At 34.3% G+C, this 23486-nt stretch overlaps 2 protein-coding genes and 1 long non-coding RNA gene across 3 annotated transcripts; 2 read left to right on the forward strand and 1 right to left on the reverse strand.

Annotated features, from left to right (window-relative positions):
• The first annotated feature begins 1127 nt into the window (after positions 1–1127).
• LOC144836086 (uncharacterized) lies at positions 1128–1873 on the forward strand. Its single transcript, XR_013611146.1, has 2 exons — positions 1128–1609; positions 1793–1873. It is a non-coding gene; the product is annotated as an uncharacterized LOC144836086 (long non-coding RNA).
• Positions 1874–2306: 433 nt separating this feature from the next.
• On the forward strand, positions 2307–6461 carry LOC144858706 (signal peptidase complex subunit 1-like). The gene is made up of 4 exons (XM_078714804.1): positions 2307–2464; positions 4019–4078; positions 4884–4970; positions 5752–6461. The coding sequence occupies exons 1-4, from the start codon at positions 2429–2431 to the stop codon at positions 5884–5886; spliced, it is 318 nt and encodes a 105-aa protein (XP_078570930.1). The 5' UTR covers positions 2307–2428; the 3' UTR covers positions 5887–6461.
• A 116-nt stretch (positions 6462–6577) lies between these two features.
• On the reverse strand, positions 6578–23147 carry LOC144858705 (BLOC-2 complex member HPS3-like). Its single transcript, XM_078714803.1, has 16 exons — positions 22778–23147; positions 21085–21874; positions 20246–20367; positions 19524–19795; positions 18522–18643; positions 17977–18207; positions 17333–17435; positions 15552–15793; positions 14773–14941; positions 13885–13983; positions 13244–13345; positions 12764–12853; positions 9253–9313; positions 8775–8926; positions 7978–8287; positions 6578–7493 (listed from the first exon to the last, which is right to left on the reverse strand). Exons 1-16 carry the CDS (start codon positions 22989–22991, stop codon positions 7297–7299), a joined length of 3276 nt encoding a protein of 1091 aa, XP_078570929.1. The 5' UTR covers positions 22992–23147; the 3' UTR covers positions 6578–7296.
• Positions 23148–23486: the final 339 nt, after the last annotated feature.

Below are 23486 nucleotides of genomic sequence, written 5' to 3' on the forward strand. Positions count from 1 at the left end.
ATTGTGCACACGGACTAGTGCTGTTTCAGTACTGTGGTTGGCCCTGTATGCAGTATTCCAGCAGTTTCTGATACGATTATTCTCTGCAAGGTAATTCTGAAGCTGTATGCTTGCAATTCTTTCAAGCACCTTGGAAAGAAAGGAAATGTTTAAGATCGGCCAGTAGTTAGCAAGTATATTGTGATCCAGCTTAGGTTTTTTAATTATATGAGTGATGATGGCGTGCTTTAAGTGTGATGGCAATTTACCTGTTGAAAATGAGGTTTTTATAATGGATGTTATACACATTATGAGCTCATTTATGTGGGTTTTCAGCAAGGATGTAGGAAGAGGATCAAGGTCACATGATTGTGTGCACTGCAGGTTCCGGAGGTAAATCGACACTTGAACTGACAAAGATATGGTCGTTGACCTTCTGAATTTTATCTCTAAAAAATCAGCAAACTCTTCAGTGAGGGCATCTGGTTCAGCATATGAAGGCAAAACCATCACCTGGATCTGTAAGTTCGTTGACGAGATGAAAAAGGTTACGCTGATCGCATTTCTGAAAACGAGTAGTGTGATACTGTTTCTTTGCTTCAGTAAGGTGTAATGAGTAGTCACGACAGGAACGATGATAAGACTGTTTATCAGTACTGATATTTGACTTCTTCCACTTTCTCTCTGCAATACGCTTTAGACGTTTCTCACTCCGAAGTTGGTCGTAGTACCATGGGGCATGGGGACGTAAAGTGATTTTACGGTCAACCACAGGCGCATGTTTGTCAAGAAGATTTCCAAGAAGAGAATTGTATTGTTGGACTAGGGTGTTTAGGCAGTCAGAAGGATTGAGTAACGGTGATGATGAACGAATATCATCACAGAACTCAACGTGATTGATTTCCTTAAGCTTGTGCTGCTGTCTGTGCACAACAATAGAAGGTTGACGACTCAGGTTGGCCAAAGCAGTTAAAGCCATATGATAGCAGTCAAGAGCCGATACAAAATTACTGGAGAGTGCTTACATAGGAAAGTGCATATTTTAAACAATATAAGACCAAAATCAAACCTCTATGACTACTGGTTGTCAAGATATAGAACGAATATACAAATAGTATAAATTATTGTGAAAATCGTCGTGTAATAATGTCAAAGGTCAAAAGTGATATTTTCCGCCAAATTTCAAAAATATGTTTCATTAAAGCTTATATAAATATGGATATTCTGAACAAAAATAGACAAAAATAGAATCTTTATGACCAAGGGTTACCGAGATATGACCCTCAGGTGAAAACAAGGTCAAAAGTTGTATTTCTGGCCATTTTGTATGAAAATGTTTTATTATAGTACATAGGAAAGTGCATATTCTGAACAATATAAGACCAAAATCAAACCTATATGACCACTGGTTGTCAAGATATAGAGCGAATACAAAAACAGTCTAAATTATTGTGAAAATCGTCATGCAATAATGTCAAAGGTCAAAAGTGATATTTCCTGCCAAATTTCAAAAATATGTTTCATTAAAGCTTATATAAATATGGATATTTTGAAGAATTTATGACAAAAATAAAATCTTTATGACCAGTGGTTACCGAGATATGACCCTTATGTAAAAACAAGGTCAAAGGTCAAAAAGTGGCATTTCCGGCCATTTTGAACGAAAACTTTTCATTATAGTACATAGAAATGTGCATATTCTGAACAAATTAAGACCAAAATCAAACCTATATGACCACTGGTTGTCAAGATATAGAACGAATACAAAAATAGTCAAAATTATTGTGAAAATCGTCGTGCAATAATGTCAAAGGTCAAAAGTGATATTTCCCGCCAAATTTCAAAAATATGTTTCATTAAAGCTAATATAAATATGGATATTCTGAACAATTTATGACAAAAATAAAATCTTTATGACCAGGGGTTACCGAGATATGACCCTTATGTAAAAACAAGGTCAAAGGTCAAAAGTGGCATTTCCGGACATTTTGAACGAAAACTTTTCATTATAGTACATAGAAATGTGCATATTCTGAACAATTTAGGACCAAAATCAGACCTCTATGATCACTCTTTGTCAAGTACCGTCTATATTTAGGATTTTGATAAATCCAAGATGGCCACCAAAATGGCCCCAAAAAAACCCCATGGGACAATATTTCGTCTTGGGAACATCAAAAAATGGTAATTATATATATTCAGGATTACAAAAATGTACATTAAAAAAATACATCATGGGGGTGCACGGTAACCCCTCCTTCCTACCTACTACGCCCCCAACTGGTGGACTTTGTCTATTTGTCGAAGTCCCAAACGGCGTCCCATATATGAACTAGAACAACAAAGGCAACGTCGATTTAAAAACACAACAACCTGCTGTTTTATTGGACCTTTCTTGTTATAATATTAATTTTATTTATTACTGATATAATAAATCACCAACGTAATAATGTTGGATATGTTTAAGTCAATACCCACACACATGGTTAGTAGTGGGTAATATTATTTTAGTTTAAGCTAGGCCTAAGAAAGCCTACTAAGAAGGCCTAGGCCTAGAGGTCTACTACTATCTAGCTAGCTCCCTACTATACTACTACTAGAGGCCTAGCTAGGCTGGCATAGGCCTAGCCTACTAGTAGGCGGATGAGATAATCAATTCGGGTCCACGGTCGATCGGGCCCATCATAATAGAGAGGATCGGGCCGATTTCTTTACCGTACGGGCCCGATCGTTGTCTTGGCTGGGCGTTTTGGTCCCAAATAGTCTTACACACAGTAATTGGCTCGATACTACTAGGCTATAGCCTTTTTTATAGGCCTAGGCCTAGCCTAGTCTTAAGATTTTGGGCCTGATAGCCAACAAGAGTATCGTTTGTAAATCCGTTATAGTTAAGTTTATAATTGAGTTCTCGGCATACTGTCACACATACATACCGATGGATGAAGTGAAATAATGTCGTTGAATAAAAGGCGACTCGCCATCTGAAACATTCTCTGACACCAATCGGAGCTGCGCCTTCTGGTATCTGTTTCCTCACAATAAAACCGTGGGCGACTTTGCGATGGGGCGACTTTGCGTTGGGGCGACTTTGTAATGGGGCGACTTTGCGATGGGGCGACTGTGCCGGGGCGACTTTGTTTTGGGGCGACTTTGCGATGGGGCGACTTTGTATTGGGCGACTTTGTATGAGGCGACTTTGCGATGGGGCGACTTGACTGGATCCCGTTACGGTAACCATCATGAAGTAATTAGTAACCACATTATTGATTGTATGTGTAGTACCCGTCACTTGTGCCTCCTGTGTAACAGCAGTCATGGGCTTTATATAGTGATGTACTTTTATTAAATTCTTGTTATTTTTGCTACCTAAAATATACATCTCGCCGCTGCTGCGTCACATGGGTGTTACGATGAGTGAATACGGGGCTTCCCCTTTTTGCTTAATAATAATAAATTATACTACATTTCAACTTGTGTCCAACTTGTGCAGCACAATTTCAAATTGTGCAAGGAAATCTTTGCACAAATTCAAATTGCGCATAACATAGATTTCATTCATAGAAAGAGTTTCGTAAATTGTGATTTAAATACATAGTAGGCAGGCTCTGGTAACTAATTTTAAAATCATAATTAACATATTTGAAACTTTAAATAAGTGGTAATCTTTTCAAAAAGTACATAATTTCATTGAAACCTGTAAAATAAATGAAAACACAAATTACTGTATTGTATAGGAGATAAACGTATTCAAATTTTAATTTTACTTAAAAAAAATAATACTGATGGAGGTTAAAACACTTTTTAATCTATAAAAACATACAAAAAAATGGTTTTTGAGATTAAAAGGTGTTTTAACTAGTTCGTTTGGCAGAGAGGAACTGGCAAACTTCAGGTCCTGCTCAGATTTTACTGGAGATAGTGCAGTGCCACTTGCCATTGTAAGAGTGACATAATGTACTTGGTACCTGTTGGTGATAATTTAATACATTAATTTTCATTCAAAAATGATAAATTTTCATATTGTATTTTTTTTCTTCAGGATTATAAAGGACAGCAGCTGGCAGAGCAAGTTTTTCAAGCAATCATTATTTTATTTGCTGTAAGAAACAATGCTTATAAAATTCAAGCTCTGTCTACACTATCAAAAAAGGTGTGATGTGCCCAAATATGGTAGTAATATTCCCAAATATGGTAGTGATATTCCCAAATATGGTAGTGATATGGCATCATCATGTCCATATACGGTCACATCACATTTGTTGTCACATAAAGTTTGATGGTGTAGACAGAGCTTTAGATGATTATTTTTAAAATGTGTAAGGGTTGTATGGTGGTTTAATATTATAAATGACTGTGTGTATTTAAGTTCATTTGATTTGGTAGGTTATATGTATAACAAGTTTTAAATAATTAAGCCATGTGTACTCGGACTGACCTATATGTTTGAATTTTATATATAAATATAGCAAAATGTAGTTTAAAACTTTCACAGTGAAATTCTGGGGCCAGTATTTCTCTAATTAGCACAACTACCACACCCTTCACCCACTTCTTCCAACAAATATTTTAGTTTAAAACCTTCCCAGTACAATTACAATTCTCGTCATTTTGATACTCCATTACTTCCTTAGGTGATTCAAATATGTCAAAACCTTTCCAGTACAAATGTGGTTATTTTGCTCCAGCACCACCACCCCCTCTCTTTCTTATTTAAGAAGGGTAGTGCTGATTCTGCAGATTATAAATCAATTGAATATTTCTCTGTGTATTCTTAACCAATTTTTCATTTTTTCTCACTGTATTTTTAAAACCTGCACTTTCTAATTGTAGCATCTTAAAATTATAATGTTTAATAGTCCTAACAATAGAAAATAAAGATTGTTTTTGTTTTCTTTGTACTGAAGGTTGTAGGATTTATTTGGGGATATTTAGTGCAACAGTTTGTGCAGACAGTTTATATGCTTGGTGCAGGATTTATATTATCATGTATAGTAAGTATTTTGTGATCCCCACAATCAAATTGTGGTATTTTTTTAACTTGTAAGGGTATGCTTAGGTTAAGTTAACACTGAATGCAACTTGATTGAAAACAAAATAATTGCGCAGTAGAGCTGTATAGTAGCTTGGTGGTTAACATGATTGTCTTCCAATCCCAGGGTCCAGGCTTCAATCCTGACGTAGTGCCAGGGTTGTAACTTAAGACTCTTTCAACTTCACTCCCTAAGCCTCAAATGAGACTTAGTTTATAAGCATGATAAATTGTAAAATAGTTTATCCATCCTTAAATTGGCGAGTTTGTGCTCGCATATGAAAAAAAAAAACAAGAGCACTTTTCAAGCAACTGAACTAAAGGAACCTGATAAGTTCAAGCATGAGAACACTTTAGTCAACATGGAACTGATTGCAACAAGTTGTAGTTACCAATATGCACATGCAATGTTATACAAAGAGGAACTAGTCTACAAGACCACTTTTGTCATACCACACACGCAATGCAAGTCCAATAGAAACCAACCTAAATGCCCTCTTGTTGATATATTTTGAACAACTGTGTTCGAGTTGCTGTCAGTCGCGTTCAGTTAAAAATTTTAATTTAATGGTCCTCGAGCTTAGAAACTGAAAATTGGAATGGACCCACGAACTGCAATAGTGCAACTACTATTTTTGAATAGTTTACCAAGTTCTTTAACATTCTCTTGGTTTCTTTCAGTTTTTATATGTAACTATCTTCATATATCACCATTGATTTTTAATTTCTTTTATTTCTTGTAGCTCACATTACCACCATGGCCAATGTTTAGAAGAAATCCACTACCATGGCAAAAAAAGAAGGAAGAACATACAGATGAGAAGAAAGATGGTGCTAAGGAGAAAAAACAAACAAAAAAGAAAGATAAATCAAAATAAATGCAAACAATGAAACATAACATTCTTTAAATAATTTTTTCCATTATTTTATTCATCTGGGTAATATTTTAAATACAACACAATTGTTTTATTTATTGTTCCATATCATATTCCATATGAAAATATTGTAATATATATATGATCAATAATCATATGTATTTGTGAAATTTGAATTTGGTCAAACATAAATTGTATTGGATACTAAGTACATTGTGTAGGGCAAAACATCTGACCATCATCTCCCCACACCATATTAGTATCTACAGTTACCTGAAAGGTGTTGTCATGTCAATGTCTAGAATCTGAAATAATGCTATCATAATAATTAAGTGATACATTGAAAAACAAAATATACATGTGCTTCTATTTATCATATTTCTAATTGACATCACAGTGTAGCATTTTTTTATGTTGAAGAAACAGGATGGAGCTTATACTATTTTCAATTATTGGATTTACTGTATAAATTAAAAAAAAAGTGATGCATTTTGCTAAAATAAAGTGACACTTTTGGAAAAAAAATTGCATGATGTATATGTTTTAATTGCTTTTCTACGTATAGATATGAAAAGTACTGATACAAGGTTTTACCAGTATTTGTGAGCAGGACGTGAGGCTACTCTTTGCAGCCTTCTAAAATGGTTATGGTCTTGGGCTAGACTTTCGTTAAAAATAGTCAAGTTATAAAACATATAATGCAATGGTACAAATAATTAAATTTGGTGCAAGATGAAATGTTCTATTTTCATTTATTTTTTTGTCCCAGGCTTGGTGGGCAGGGCTGACTATACCATACTCAATTTGTTTGCCATGTTTAATTCGATTGGTTAAGTACGTATCACATGTCATTTGGAATTAGCCCTACCTCACGGAAAAGTGATATTTAATGGTGATAATTAATGCACTATAATGCACGTTTTCAGCTTTCCGAAACATTTTGGCCACATAGCGTTGACTGATCGTGTTCAACTTCGTGTGCAAATTGTTCTACTCTGCGTCTAAAGTTGGAGAATTTCATTTTTTAATGGCCTATAGCTTTCGTCGATGACTTACGTTTTGTTTTGTATTCGTTGAATGGAGAGAATATTTCATTCAAATTTGTTGGCATGTTTTATACAAAAATTATTTGATTATCACAAAAATATGAGAGGCACATAATAGTAAACAATTTGAACAAAACAACAGTTTCTTTACTGTGCTACATTCAAAACCAAAAATTAAATAAAAGTAGGTGTGTTATAAAAAACAAATAATGAATGTTTTGTTCAACGAATGGAGAGAATGTTTCATTCAAATTTGTTTTATATAAAAATTATTTGATTATCACAAAAATATGCGAGGCAAATCATATTCATAGTAAACAATTTGAACAAAACAAGTTTCTTTACTGTGCTACATTCAAAACCAGACTCAGTAATAATGGGAACGTTGGGTCATTTCTGTTTTGGCAATAAGATCGGCCGCAATGCTGTTTCTTAACTTGCTTGCCTCTAACCTGAGACAACAACGCTCAATGTAAGGAAGGAAGAACGATATAGCGCCATCATTTGGTAGAACACTCATGAAGACATCATGATTTAGAGATGAAATAGCCAAGTCTAACACACCTATAAAATGATACAAAATAATATAATAACTAAGACGTATAATATTATATTATATTCAATAAACTATACACAGTGATTCATGGTAAGTTTTTTGGACAGTAGCACATCATACATATTTGTAATAGAGCAAAGGGTCTACTTTTGAAAATAACAAAAGATAAAGGGTATTAAAATACCCCTCATATTTCGTTCTTTTTAAACTTGTTTTATAAAAATATTACACAAATGTACTTGGCCTTGCAAGTTTCTGATTAAAACTATGGGGTGCTCCTGAAATAGTAATATTTAGTATGACGTTATCTAATATTGTAACCTTGCCCAAGGAAATGCCATATTATCACTTCAAATTTCAGTTTCAATACTATACACAGTGACAGCCAGTTCATGGTAAGTTTTTTGGACAGTAGCACATCATACATATTTGTAATAAAGCAAAGGGTGAATGAATTATGAAAATTAGAAAATGCATTTTTTAACTTCTTACCTTTTAATATGTTAGAATACATTTTCAAATTGTCTTTATTATCCTTTTCAGATTTTAATGTTCGTATTTGATCAAATAATGTCTCCAGAAAATCAGTCCAAAGACTTCCATCAGAAACAAAAGTATCTTTCACAAATGCCACTGTTAGGTTAGGGTACTTTTCTAACATTAAATTAGCTGCTAGGCCTGGATCTGTTCTTGATAGACTCAAAAGTTTCAATGATTCTAAGCCTATGAAATCCATTGTATCACTTGCTTCTAGTATCAGCTTATGTGGGCCTAGATTTATAGATGTGGTGCACAAAAGAGACTGAAACAGAAATGAAACTAAACCTAAATTTGACATATAATATAAAGGGCAAGAATTTTGCAATACATACAAAACAGTAGTTTGAAGAATATGTATCTACTTCATGCACTTACTGTCAATAGAGCAGGAACAGCCCCTAATTCTGAAGGGGAGACTTACCTGCCTCCTACTTCCACGAACCCATGAATGATGGTTGTTATGCGAACGTTTCACACAATGTGTAAACAAAATTAATGCATGGTATGACCTACTGTAAATTACTCAAGGATGCCAAACAAAACCCTGGACCCTCATCCAGAATCTCCTGGCCTATTGTTCTTGTACATCCAGAAAATACTTCACATATCTAGAAATATACTATACATACCTGTATTAATAAATAGCACCCATTTATGATAGAAATTGAAAACTAATATTTTGTGAAAAGTGTGGTTGAATTTGGCTTCTGTGATGAATGGTAAATTCATATTGCCATAACAATATTCACCTGAGCCTTGATGAGGTCTTCATAACAGCAACAACAGTGGCACTCCTTGTCCATACCATCTTCTGTCTTTCTTGACATCTGACGGCTAGGCTTTCTGATTACTTGATCATTTACTCGCATTTTGGAACATGGTTTTCTGAGGGCTTCTTGGCCTGCACGTAAAATGAATAAAAGCAGTAAATAATTATAAAGTTCTTAATAATTTACCTCCGCCAAGGAGGTATATGTTTCTCAATGAACTCTCTCTATTATACAAAAACTACATTCATTTCCATGACAAGAGTTACAGTATTGTTATGTACATGAAAGATTTAAAGGTTCCAAATTGTAAAGCTTTCAAAAGTTGAGAGGTTTACTTTTAAAAGGAAAATCATTCCCTGTACTGTATTTCTAACAACATGATTTGGAAATCAAGTAATGCAATGTACTACAGTATGTAATGTGCTCAGCATCACTGAATGTAAGCAATTTGTATTACCTTTGAAGGGTGGAATATCATCTAACCAATCGTAACGACAACTGAAGTATCCCCCGACATCCTGTTCAACAAAAATAATAATTACATTACATTTTACCAACATTTAACAATCTGTGCTAATCAAAATATATTAAAGTGTACACTTGCAAGTGTACACTTGCAAGTTTAACTTTTTTCCTATTGAGAGAATATATTGTGCATACAAAAGGTTATTTAATGCTACTGTAATTTATAGCTCTGTCTACACTATCAAACTTTATGTGACAAAAAAAAATGTGATGTGCCCATATATGAATGATGTCATATCACTACTACATTTGGGCATATCACTACCATATTTGGGCACATAACACTTTTTTGTCACATAAACTTTGATAGTGTAGACAGTGCTTAAGACTTGTGATACATCCTAAAAGTTCCTTTGGCTGGTGTGGATTTTTAAATATTAACTCTTGGAATGAGAGTGAGATTCATTTACTCCTGTATTGAGAGTGAGATTCATTTACTCCTGGAATGAGAGTGAGATTTATTTACTCCTGGAATGAGAGTGAGATTCATTTACTCTTGTATTGAGAGTGAGATTCATTTACTCCTGGAATGAGAGTGAGATTCATTTACTCCTGTATTGAGAGTGAGATTCATTTACTCCTGGAATGAGAGTGAGATTCATTTACTCCTGGGATGAGAGTGAGATTCATTTACTCCTGGAATGAGAGTGAGATTCATTTACTCCTGGAATGAGAGTGAGATTCATTTACTCCTGGAATGAGAGTGAGATTCATTTACTCCTGTATTGAGAGTGAGATTCATTTACTCCTGTATTGAGAGTGAGATTCATTTACTCCTGGAATGAGAGTGAGATTCATTTACTCCTGGAATGAGAGTGAGATTCATTTACTCTTGTATTGAGAGTGAGATTCATTTACTCCTGGAATGAGAGCAAGATTCATTTACTCCTGGAATGAGAGTGAGATTCATTTACTCTTGTATTGAGAGTGAGATTCATTTACTCCTGGAATGAGAGTGAGATTCATTTACTCCTGGAATGAGATTGAGATTCATTTACTCCTGGAATGAGAGTGAGATTCATTTACTCCTGGAATGAGATTGAGATTCATTTACTCCTGGAATGAGAGTGAGATTCATTTACTCCTGGAATGAGAGTGAGATTCATTTACTCCTGTATTGAGAGTGAGATTCATTTACTCCTGGAATGAGAGTGAGATTCATTTACTCCTGGAATGAGAGTGAGATTCATTTACTCCTGGAATGAGAGTGAGATTCATTTACTCTTGGAATGAGATTGAGATTCATTTACTCCTGGAATGAGAGTGAGATTCATTTACTCCTGGAATGAGAGTGAGATTCATTTACTCCTGGAATGAGAGCGAGATTCATTTACTCCTGGAATGAGAGTGAGATTCATTTACTCTTGTATTGAGAGTGAGATTCATTTACTCCTGGAATGAGAGTGAGATTCATTTACTCCTGGAATGAGAGTGAGATTCATTTACTCCTGGAATGAGAGTGAGATTCATTTACTCTTGGAATGAGATTGAGATTCATTTACTCCTGGAATGAGAGTGAGATTCATTTACTCCTGGAATGAGAGCGAGATTCATTTACTCCTGGAATGAGAGTGAGATTCATTTACTCTTGTATTGAGAGTGAGATTCATTTACTCCTGGAATGAGAGTGAGATTCATTTACTCCTGGAATGAGAGTGAGATTCATTTACTCCTGGAATGAGAGCGAGATTCATTTACTCCTGGAATGAGAGTGAGATTCATTTACTCCTGGAATGAGAGTGAGATTCATTTACTCCTGGAATGAGAGTGAGATTCATTTACTCCTGTATTGAGAGTGAGATTCATTTACTCCTGTATTGAGAGTGAGATTCATTTACTCCTGGAATGAGAGTGAGATTCATTTACTCTTGTATTGAGAGTGAGATTCATTTACTCCTGGAATGAGAGTGAGATTCATTTACTCCTGGAATGAGAGTGAGATTCATTTACTCCTGGAATGAGAGCGAGATTCATTTACTCCTGGAATGAGAGTGAGATTCATTTACTCTTGTATTGAGAGTGAGATTCATTTACTCCTGGAATGAGAGTGAGATTCATTTACTCCTGGAATGAGAGCGAGATTCATTTACTCCTGGAATGAGAGTGAGATTCATTTACTCTTGTATTGAGAGTGAGATTCATTTACTCCTGGAATGAGAGTGAGATTCATTTACTCCTGGAATGAGAGTGAGATTCATTTACTCCTGGAATGAGAGTGAGATTCATTTACTCCTGTATTGAGAGTGAGATTCATTTACTCCTGGAATGAGAGTGAGATTTATTTACTCCTGGAATGAGAGTGAGATTCATTTACTCTTGTATTGAGAGTGAGATTCATTTACTCCTGGAATGAGAGTGAGATTCATTTACTCCTGTATTGAGAGTGAGATTCATTTACTCCTGGAATGAGAGTGAGATTCATTTACTCCTGGGATGAGAGTGAGATTCATTTACTCCTGGAATGAGAGTGAGATTCATTTACTCCTGGAATGAGAGTGAGATTCATTTACTCCTGGAATGAGAGTGAGATTCATTTACTCCTGTATTGAGAGTGAGATTCATTTACTCCTGTATTGAGAGTGAGATTCATTTACTCCTGTATTGAGAGTGAGATTCATTTACTCCTGGAATGAGAGTGAGATTCATTTACTCCTGGAATGAGAGTGAGATTCATTTACTCTTGTATTGAGAGTGAGATTCATTTACTCCTGGAATGAGAGCAAGATTCATTTACTCCTGGAATGAGAGTGAGATTCATTTACTCTTGTATTGAGAGTGAGATTCATTTACTCCTGGAATGAGATTGAGATTCATTTACTCCTGGAATGAGATTGAGATTCATTTACTCCTGGAATGAGATTGAGATTCATTTACTCCTGGAATGAGAGTGAGATTCATTTACTCCTGGAATGAGAGTGAGATTCATTTACTCCTGGAATGAGAGTGAGATTCATTTACTCCTGGAATGAGAGTGAGATTCATTTACTCCTGGAATGAGAGTGAGATTCATTTACTCCTGGAATGAGAGTGAGATTCATTTACTCTTGGAATGAGATTGAGATTCATTTACTCCTGGAATGAGAGTGAGATTCATTTACTCCTGGAATGAGAGTGAGATTCATTTACTCCTGGAATGAGAGCGAGATTCATTTACTCCTGGAATGAGAGTGAGATTCATTTACTCTTGTATTGAGAGTGAGATTCATTTACTCCTGGAATGAGAGTGAGATTCATTTACTCCTGGAATGAGAGTGAGATTCATTTACTCCTGGAATGAGAGTGAGATTCATTTACTCCTGGAATGAGAGCGAGATTCATTTACTCCTGGAATGAGAGTGAGATTCATTTATGTCAATGTTTCAAGAATGTACTGAAATAGTATGGTAGTCTAGTTTCAAGTTTTCAGGGTATTAAATTGACCATCACTATTAAAAAATCCTTACAACATGAACATGGCCCCTTCCTTTCACCATCCTTGATTGGGCTGGCTTCCAGTCATTCAATCTCTGAATGTATATTTTAACTAGAAGTTCCTGAAATATAAATAAAAACTTAAATGCAGGTATTTTTTTATTTGGGTGAACATCAAACATTTTGTTTCAATTTCAGTTGGGTGAATATTTTGTCTCATGCAAACTTTCTCATCTTTATCATTTATACACTATTTTTTATTTCATCACAATTGCTACCTTGTTTGGGGTTACTTTTTTACCTTTGGAATATTTATATCACATCAAAGTTACTATATTCCACTAAATTACCTCTTAAATAATTAAAACATAACACACACATCAGTTTCTAAAAATAAAATTAGCCTGAAGAAAATTTAAAGTTCTGTCTACCCTATCAAACTAGTCAAAAAATGTGTACCCACATATGGTAGTGACATGACATCATCATACTTATGAAACAAAAATACTTACTGCAGCTTGTTCATGTGAATCTTGTCTATTTCTTGCACTCAGAATTGCTTCTAGGTAATCTCTTAAATGTGTGTTACTAGGATTCTGATATGCTGAGTCTCCCTTAAGAAAAAATAAATCACATTCTGCCTATTTAAAGCATGAATCAACGAAAACATGATGTGATATGAATGCACTATAACATTTGTACCCTTCTGGGAGAGGATTCAGTTCAGGTAGACAAATCATTTGTGGTAGAGGAATCTTTTGTGATGAACTCCATCCTTTTTTACGACTCCATCCTTTTTGAAAATCCCTCCTTTTTTAAGAGTCTATCCTTTTGAAGACTCAATTTTTTTAGAGGCCTCCATTTCTTTTAGGACTCCAATTCTTCTAGAGGCCTTTATTTCTTTTAGAGGAATCTATTTCCTTTAGAGGACTCCTTTCTGGCAGAAAGACAGCATTCTGGTAGAGAATCCCTTTTTGGTAGTGACTCCTTTCTGATAGAAAGACTATTTTGTCAGAGACTTCCTTTCTGGTGAGGGTTCTAGGTAGAGTTAGACTACTAAAATTGTCAAGTACAATCTCAGATAAACCTATCTATAATACCATTACTTAATACTGTACTTTAATTTATTTCCCTTTAAAGGCAAATCACTCACCTCAAAGAGCTGTAAAGTTGTATCCAAGCTAACAGACTTATTGTCATGCAATGCAATCAAAACCTCAATGAACAACTTGGAATTATGCTGTCGCATCAACTAAAGTAAAAAAGAAAAAAAATATATAGAGATTTACTGAACTAAACAAGTAATTTAATTTATTTTAGCTAAGTTGTTATGAAAGGGTCATAGAAACAAAAACTAAGTTTCACATCAACAATAAGATAAAAAACAAATTGTGACATAATTTCATAAACATATACTTGTACAACTCTTTCATAACAAAATATTTGCTTCTATTTCTTCTATCAGCTGTACAGTAGTATGTCATGTCTCGAGTCCATTCTATAATCGCTTTTATTGCCGTTACGCAATAAATTTGGTAGTAGTCACTGTTTCTAAAACGCAGTAGACAAACAACAATCCAACAGTGCAAACATCAGGTATATTCCTTTTATTTTAGCTGGCTTAACACAATACCACTGCTTACCGGCGAGCTGGCTTAACAACACCTCTGCTTGTACCGGTTATAACCTCCTATCTACGCTAACACCATTATACACTGTAACACTTGTTCAACCGTCCAACTGGTAAACAGTAACTTACTAACATAGATTCCACATCTCCTTTGTCTTTTATAAGCAGACACATTGGTTATGCAAATTAACAACTGTATGGCTGACCAACCCAATTACACCGTGTGGTGTTTAACTTTACTGTAGCAACAGTCGCCGTAAAGATATACTTGATCCTACATCAGTACTTTCTATGAATGGTTGGCTAGTTGGTGACAGGATCGCTAGTACTGTTTTGATTTTATGATCATTTAGGAAAACACCTCAAAACAATAGCAAAATCTACTTTATACGGTATAAAAATTTAACCTACCTGTGCTAAAGAGGAAAATTGACCTTCCTTGCACAGCAACCATGGTCTATGTACAAACACTTTGATGATGTCAACTTCAGATACACTGTTCAGCAAGAATCTAGCCTGGTCTGGCTCACAGAGGCTAAGCTGAATCACAGCTTGACAAATGATGTCTACAGCAGTTGGACTGTTTATAATGAATTCAATTTATGATAATTTAGTACAAAAAATCATTTTGGCATTTAGTTTTCATATCTGTTTTAGAAAAATACTGATCTGAAACGCATTTGTGTGTTATTTAGATGTTACACTACATGCTTTTCCCCTAGAGTCATGTCATTGCTGCCAACTAAGGCGCTATTTAGTCTGTTCACAACAGTGGCTGTAGTGTGCTAGTACACCAGGGTTAACTACCTAATCGTCTCGAAAGATGTACTACGGTTTATAGTGTTTATTCGATAAAACTTGTTCTACCACTAGAACCATGGAGCGAGTGAGCTTCGAACCCTTGCTGATATATGGCTATGTGTTACGGTTCCACTCTCTTAACCGCTCGGCCACTCACTCACTCAGATGTGTTCTCAGAAAAAAACCAGTCAACTTCAGTATTAATTTGTTATCACAAAGCAGTCAACAATCAAATGTTATCGTTAATATTAAAGATAAATACTAAAAAAGAAAACAGTAAAGATGTAAAATATAAAACTTATAAACTGTCAAATCATAATACAGAAGATGGTATAAAATAAAAAAATAAATAAATAAATACAAATATTATTTGTCAGAAATTCTCTTACATATACAGTGATCCATCATTCTTCCTCAATGTTTTCAAACTTTCTAACAGCTGTAGGGCATATTCAAGCGAATAGCCTTTTAATTTAGACTCCAGTATAACACTTGAAAGCTTGTCTGATTGAGCACTCATGTAAATGCCAAGAATGATCTCTTCAGTAGGTTCATCTAGAGTAACACTCCCTGCTTGGTTAAAGAGTTGGTGGTTGAGATAACATAACAGACCAATTGAATTGCCATCAACCTGCATATAAAAATGATACAATATTTAAAATGTATACGCCAATAAGCAGAGCACATAGAAATGATATTAGGCTAAAGGCTAGAGGGTGTAGGTGGCAGTGAAGTATCTTATGGAGAAGTTCTCTACAAGATGGCTGCCAGGCTTGATCAACAATTTTTAAACAGATCAATAATAATAAGAAACCAATAAAAAACAAGACAAATATTTAGTTTAAATGTATATTATATTTTTAGATTAACTATTTCAAGCTTGACAATGGAAACAATACTTAATTAATGCACAGCGTAGTGATATTGCCGTGTCTGATTGGTTGATTAATGCACAGCGTAGTGATATTGCCGTGTCTGATTGGTTGATTTGCCGGCAGCCAATTTGGAGAAGCTCTCCACAGATGGACATGTTTTGTGATTCGAATGCATTGGAGTTGGCGATCTAGCCTTTGGCTTCTAAGATCTTTGGCAGAGCCAAACAAAGTGGAGTCTTAAATTTGTAAAACTAATGATAGACAGTTTTAACTAGTTTTTTTGTACTCTCATCCATTCTACATTTATAATAAAACCAAATCATAGGTGATAGGGGTGACAGATGGCTTGAATTCTCCTTTCTGGTATTTTATGCTAGTCAATCTTTAAAGGTGTATTGTCCCCAAAAAAACATGAATGAAGATTAATAAAATAAGACCTTCAATAAGCCATTTTGCAGTTTATTCAAGTTATTCACTTCCATAGATAAACAATTTAATTAAAAACTCATTTTGAATATTTGTGGCACAAATGCAAGGGAAACCAGACATAAGTCGGAATTTTCAAAATTGAGATTTCCACAAATACTGAAACTACATAATCCAAGATTTAAAATGCTGAAAAAAATGTCTTGATACCATGTCTACTTCCAGAGATATCTAAAGTTTTGGCTCTTACAATCAGTGTTTGAGAAAAATTATTTTTAAGTTAAAAAACAGGAAATGAAAAGTACAAAAATAGGGCGTTTCAGTTTACGCCTTAGCAAAAGGGTATTTTAATTGTTAATGTTTTATTTCAATGAAACTTCACACCTTTGTTAATTAACTATTGTTCTATTATTATGCAACATTTTCATTAAACTCAACCCAAAGGAACACTTTCAATTTAAGCATAAACATGATAGGTTTTATAAAAATCATACATAATTTACACCATCTTTTTAACCAACATACCACACAAATTGTTAAATTGTATTTATATATTTTCTCAAAATAGAAAAACACCAAGGTAATGTAAATAAATATTGTTTTAGCTATCATTTTCTGTAAAAATAAAAAAAATGTAATTTTTCAGCCTTTTATTGTTTTTGGCTGTTTCTACAAATCTACACATGCGACTTATGTCCGATTTCGCTTGCATGTGCCACATTTGTTTGCTTTAAATACAGTTTTTTTCAGGTAAATAATTTTTTTAAGTGTATAACTTTTATGTGACATTAAAATGGCATATTCAACAACAACAAAAATGTTCTTTTTTTTCAGGGGGACAATAATTATATCTTATAATTTTAGTTTACCTTTTTGACTTGCTTTTCATCTTGATCTGTTACTATGCTAGACAATTCTTTTCCAGACATGTTGTAATATGGAAGTGCTAGATGAGGACATTCAGAGTCTGACCTGTGAAAAAAAAACACAATCAAATTTACCAACCTATAACTAATCTTTATTTTTGTATTACCAATGAATAATAGGTTTTGTAGTAGTATATATGTTTTTTGATTATTTTACTAGGTTGAACTATATAATTGGCTCTCACATTATGTCTGATATTTCTTATTAAAAAGCAATTCTTAATTTTTTAATTTCTATAATTGATTTGAATCGTGGATTGAGCAAAGCTTGACAGAAAGGTAGCTAAATGCAAGATTCTAAATGGATGATCCAATATAATAGATATATCACCTCTGAAAGCTTGTATTCTTGTTTTTGCATTGAGGAAAATTGTTTGTACCATAACAGCACAATAGTGGTTTTTGATAATTAGCCTCTATGTTCTACAAATTTTAGATTTTGTTTTGATTACAAAATGTTGTATTCCACAGCCTTTGTACAAACCAACCGAGTCAGCTGTCGATAATATCAATTTTTTACTGTTTAAATTGCAAAACATCATTATTGTTTGTGCTAAAATGTAGTGAAGAAAATTAAACATTGATACCCAGCATAATGATCTCCAAGTAATTTACATGTCCGCCTGAATCGTTCAACCAAATCATCCTCCGCTCCACTATGAAACATAGCAGACCTCAGCAACAAGTGTGACTCTTCCAATAAAACTAGATATGCAGGGACATTACATGTCTGGTAACGAAAGGCTAAATCAATGATATCAGTGTAGAGGTCAACCATAAGGGCATCCTTCAGAATATAAATTCCCCAACTTCCATCACTGAAAACAAATTAAAAAGTGTAAAATAATACAATGGTAAACACTATGAAACCTGCCATTGGAAACATTGTTATGAGTAATACCTCACCAAAAAAATGTTACTGTTACTTCAACATAATTTTTTTCAGTTAAAGTAAACACTAAATTGAATTTTAAACAATTCCTTAATTCAGAATACCAACATTTCTGAAAGCCCAAATATTTTTGGCTAAACCAATTATTTTAATATTTTGGAGGGTTGGCTACTTCATGCATGCCTTTGGAAACTATATGAAACCAGTAACATATCGTATATATGAATGCAACAATGTCACCTCGTGGCTTGTGAGTCTTTTGATAACATAATAAGATGGTTGTCAGACTTTGCCATGTCAAATATACCGATGAAAGGTCGAAGACCAATCAGACTGGGTTCTTGTGACGCAGGTGGACATGTCTGAAAAGAAATTAAAGAGATTAATGATTTAGTATTTTTGTATTAAGTATTCTAAAGTGCACTATGTATTTGGTACAAGTTTATGACACTTAAACCAATAAAGCAAAGTTTGTAGGACCGTCCATATCATGCTTATACACTAATACCCTTTTCAAATCTGCATAAATTGTAACAAGTTGTAACTAGGTTTGATCTCCCGACTTATTACATGTTTTCACACACACATACGCGAACCTTGTGAAATCTTGGGAGGAAAGAATAGTTGCGCGCTATTTGATTACTATGATTTGTCAGTTAATACCACACGCGCACGCAGTAACAACTCGCAAAATCTCGGAACAAAAACACAGGCATCTTGTTGGTGTTTTTTTCTTCCGAGATTTCACAAGGGACCCCTGTGAAATCTCGGTAGATTTTCCACAAAATTGTTTTCCCACTATGCAAACCTGTTACAAGTTGTTACATTTTGCAGATGTGAAAAGGGTATAAGTCTAATTTGAGGCTTATGGAATAGAATAATAATAATAATATAATATAATATATACGAATTTGTAAAGCGCCAATTCCAGCAACAAGTGATCAAAGGCGCTGTGGACTAAGATGTTACACCTTTTCAACAACATTCTTCTCCCCTCCACGACAGTGTGTGTGTATGAACTAGTACACCGGGGTAACCCCCTACTCGTCTCGAAAGATGTACTAGGTTCTTTAAAGTGCACATGAGCCAGATGTACACTGGACCTACGGTTTATAGTCCTTATCCGAGAAGACTTGTTCTACCACCAGAACCATGGAGCGAGTGAGCCTACCGTAGAGTAGAAAGAGTTTTGAGAGTAACAACCATGGCACTAGGTCAGGATTGAACCATGTAAAGTCTTACATTTTCAATGTCATCAATCATCTCAATGTTTGGTATTGCTGCAGCAAACAATCGTGAAGTGTATGTCTCTAGACCGTTCTTTGTTACAACATGAATCATGTCTCTCCCTACTACAGCTAGCTTCGTGTCTGCTGTGTAAGGATAGGTGGCAATGAGTTGAACGTTTGAATGCACATCATAGAGGGCGCCTGTGGTCTGTGTTGAGACAAAGCAGCATAATCCAACAGGTTCTACATTGGAGCCTAGACATCCAAAGTCACATTTCAAAATATCTTGTAAAAATCAAATAAACTATTGTTAAATATGTGGCAGAGAAAAAATGAATCAGGACCGTAATTTTGTGGAGGGTTGCATGGGAAATTCATGACCCCTGGACCCTTCTGAGTCATAAAATTACTAACAATGAATAATGTTGTACATACTGTACACACATTTATATTAAAAAAATAAATCTAATAAATCTAAGAACTAAGTACTTTACTTAAAAATACATGTACATTTTAATATCAAAATTTTAAGAGAAAATTGTTAAAGAGGAAAGGCGTCATAATAATTTAAAAGACATCTCCATTTTTTACACTTGCCTGCTGCCACAACATATTATTATTATTTTAACGATATTTTACTTACATAATATGTAAGATTAACTAAAATAATAGTTCTAAATTGGATACTTTTAAAAACATTATTTTATATGTGAATCACATGTAAGTTTATCTTACCTCTGCCAGAAAAAGTTGACTGAAACTGAAGTGAATGTAAAGTGTCCTCATTATTTTCAGGTGCCTCGAACCGACGATAAACTAACGTTGTTAAAACAACATCATTCTGGTCATCACCTAAACTAAGAAAACAAAAAAAAGTTAATCAACTGTTGGAAGTATAAATTATTCAGGGAGGCGTATTTTTTTGGGTGAAATTACTAATCTACCCACTAGTATGAAAAAATACAACACAATTAATATCTAGAAGTGATAAAATACAGTAAAATACTTGGTAAATTGTAGATCATACCAATCAATGAATTCTACTACAAATAGAAATGTGTTATAATACATTATATAACACCTAAATAATTTCCTGTCATTTGATTGGACGATTGTGGGTCACATGGCATGCAATAGTATACAAATAATGAATGTTTATGAGTGTAATGGTACAAATAATGACATGAGGTAAATGATGAAAGGTTATATATCAACGAGTTGTTATATAAAACAAATAATGAATGTTTTATATTCGTGTAATGGTGCAAATAATGGCATTTGGTGAAAGGTTTGTTATATCAACTCAGCTTCGCCTTGTTGAAATATAACCTTTCATCATTCATCTCATGCCATTATTTGTACTATTACACTCATAAACATTTGATGTGGGGGCGTTTATTCGAGGAAATAAATAAACGCTTTGTGAGGCGTTTATTCAAAATGATGTTCTATGGGTGGGTGTGGGGGGAGAGACCTTTATTCGAGGGGGAATTTATTCAAATAAATACGGTAATAAAAGACTTCTATTTTCATATTACATAAGATGAGATGAACATCTTGAAATAGAAAAATACCTTAGATTTCCTGGTAAATCAACCTTCAATGGATGACCTTTAACCTTTTTTATTGGCCCAAGCACTTCCATTGGGTCAGAAGACCTATCAATATACATCTCTTCCAGTTTGACACTAGGAAGTAAGCATGTTTTGTTGGTTGATAAATTGTCCAGTTTGACAGCTGCCAGCAGTGTTTCAAACCCTTGATTATGATCACATGAATCTTGGAAACTAGAGTGGCTTTCTACGTCATTAAATGACCAAGAAACATAATCATCATCCTCAACAAAAAATGAATTACTTTTGCCAGCAGCCGACGTAATTCTGTCTAATTTCTGGCCCATTTCAACTTCCTCATTTTGTAAATTGTTTGTTCGGTTGGATTTAAAATCAATTTTGAAAATGTGTAATTCATTTTGCGAGATGCAAGCTAAATAATTGCAACATATAGCAGAGTTTAAAATTTTAAATCCCATATCAATGTTTATAAGATGCTCAAAGTCATAGAATACTTTGTCGGTTCCCTGTTCACGTAAATGGAACAGGCAAACACTTGTGTCGACACCAATAGCAATGTTACCCGTTAGACTGCAACAATGTATTGAGTTTGGAGATTTAAACGTTGGTATTTCAATTACTTCAAACTGATCTCCTTTTGTTGTAAGTTTCTTATTTCGTAAGCTGTGACCTGCGACCCTGACACGACCTGGTTGACCTGGTGCGCTTCTAGCCCAGTTCATGTAGACTCTTGTAAATGTGACTGATTTTTGTTTCAGGCTTTTACTTTCTAATGCTGCAACAAAATTGCCTAATATGGAAAAGAAATTTAGAAACAAAAATTTAAAATTTTCTTACAGTACTATAAAAAATATTAATTATTAAATTGATGATGATGCTTTTATAATTGGGGTTATGGTGATGACTGTCCAGACAACAATGGTAGTGGTAGCAACATGTCATGTGATGAAAATTATTCTTATATAATATAGTTGTAATGATGTGAAGCTGCTCTGATGACAGTGATGGTACTGTAGTCGTGATGATTGGGAATAGGCCTACTGTTTACGATGTGATGACTTATTCTGATGTTAGTTGTTGTAGATATGGTGATAATAGTTAGAGTATTATGACAGTGATGACAATGATAATTACTGATAGTAGTTAGTTAAACATGGTGACAATTATACATCAGAGATAGTGATGATGGCAATTACAGTATAATGCAGAGTCGAAGCCACCTGTATGATAGATAAAGTTTTAACCTGATCACATTTTGACAAAACCTTTTGCCAAACCCCATGGCCTGCATAGGGGATTGTTTCCTCTTTTTACAACCACTGCACTTTAATTTCTGTGACTATGGCACTGTTTTGCTGCTGGTTATAATTATCAGGATTAGACTACAGTTCCATAGCCAGCTGCGTGAATTAAGATGGGGCAGTTGGCGGTACAACAAGAGGGTACAATCCCCTATGCAGACCATGGGGATATCACAGGCTTCTTCCAAAAAGTGGTCTGTTTGAAACCTTACCAACTGTACTGGTGGCTACGGCCCTGGACTGTGACAATTTGGCAGTCCCTTTGGCAATGATTTTATAACCCAAGAATGTATAGTAGATTTTGATAGATTGAAAAGTTAACATGAAAAAGAAACTACTTTAAAATGAAATCTAATCATAGTAAATTCTTTTAAGTTTGATTCTTACTCTACCTCTTTTGCAGTAATTTAAATCTGTAACAATGCCAACTGTACTAAAAGTGCACAATAAAGGGCAGCCTTTCTTTGTCATAGTATGCGTCTCCACTGTCTGTCTAGATGTGGCAACAAAGACAAATTCTTCGGATGAGCATGACGCTAAGGGCTCGTACTGAGAAGTGAACACTTCCTGAGAGGTAAAGTGGTGGCACGAATACACCTGAACCATTTTTTTTCTCTTTTCAATCACTTGATTTAATTTATTCCTTTGTCTCCTTTTAACTCCTCTTCATCATTTTTTTCTTTGCAAGTATTGTTTCTAAAACAAAATATTATGTGATGAAAAATTTGGTTTTGTGTAAAAATTTTAATTTGTTTTACAAATGCCTGGGCATGGAATTTGGGGAATACCGTATTAATAATAATAATTGTTCCACCCCCACCTCCCCAATAGAACATCATTTTGGATAAACGCCCCACCTCAAATAAATGTTCGGGACTTTATTTATTTCCTCAAATAAACACACCCGCCACATGAATTATAATACACAACATTGTATTACAACAAATTTCTATTTGTAGTAGAATACAGTACATTGATTCACATTCCATCTAAAATTTACAAAGCATTTTGATACAATTCTCGATATTAATTGTGTTGCATTTATTTATTTATTTATTTTCAGTTATCATATTACATTTACAGCCAAAAAATAACGGCTCC

The sequence above is a fragment of the Antedon bifida genome, chromosome 2, assembly GCF_963402885.1.
Source record: "Antedon bifida chromosome 2, ecAntBifi1.1, whole genome shotgun sequence".
Classification (NCBI taxonomy): Eukaryota; Metazoa; Echinodermata; class Crinoidea; order Comatulida; family Antedonidae; genus Antedon; species Antedon bifida.

Excerpts from the sequence above, each read along its gene's own strand:
- LOC144858705 (XM_078714803.1), bottom strand. The coding sequence starts at position 22,991 with ATGGTTCAGGTGTATTCGTGCCACCACTTTACCTCTCAGGAAGTGTTC. Across the intron at positions 18,644-19,523 it reads TGATTGATGACATTGAAAAT|ACATGTCCACCTGCGTCACA; the intron begins GTAAGACTTTAC and ends ATTTCTTTTCAG. Across the intron at positions 13,346-13,884 it reads CAACTTTACAGCTCTTTGAG|GGAGACTCAGCATATCAGAA; the intron begins GTGAGTGATTTG and ends TTTTTTCTTAAG.
- LOC144858706 (XM_078714804.1), top strand. The coding sequence starts at position 2,429 with ATGTTGGATATGTTTAAGTCAATACCCACACACATG. Across the intron at positions 2,465-4,018 it reads AGTCAATACCCACACACATG|GATTATAAAGGACAGCAGCT; the intron begins GTTAGTAGTGGG and ends TTTTTTCTTCAG. Across the intron at positions 4,079-4,883 it reads CAATCATTATTTTATTTGCT|GTTGTAGGATTTATTTGGGG; the intron begins GTAAGAAACAAT and ends TTTGTACTGAAG.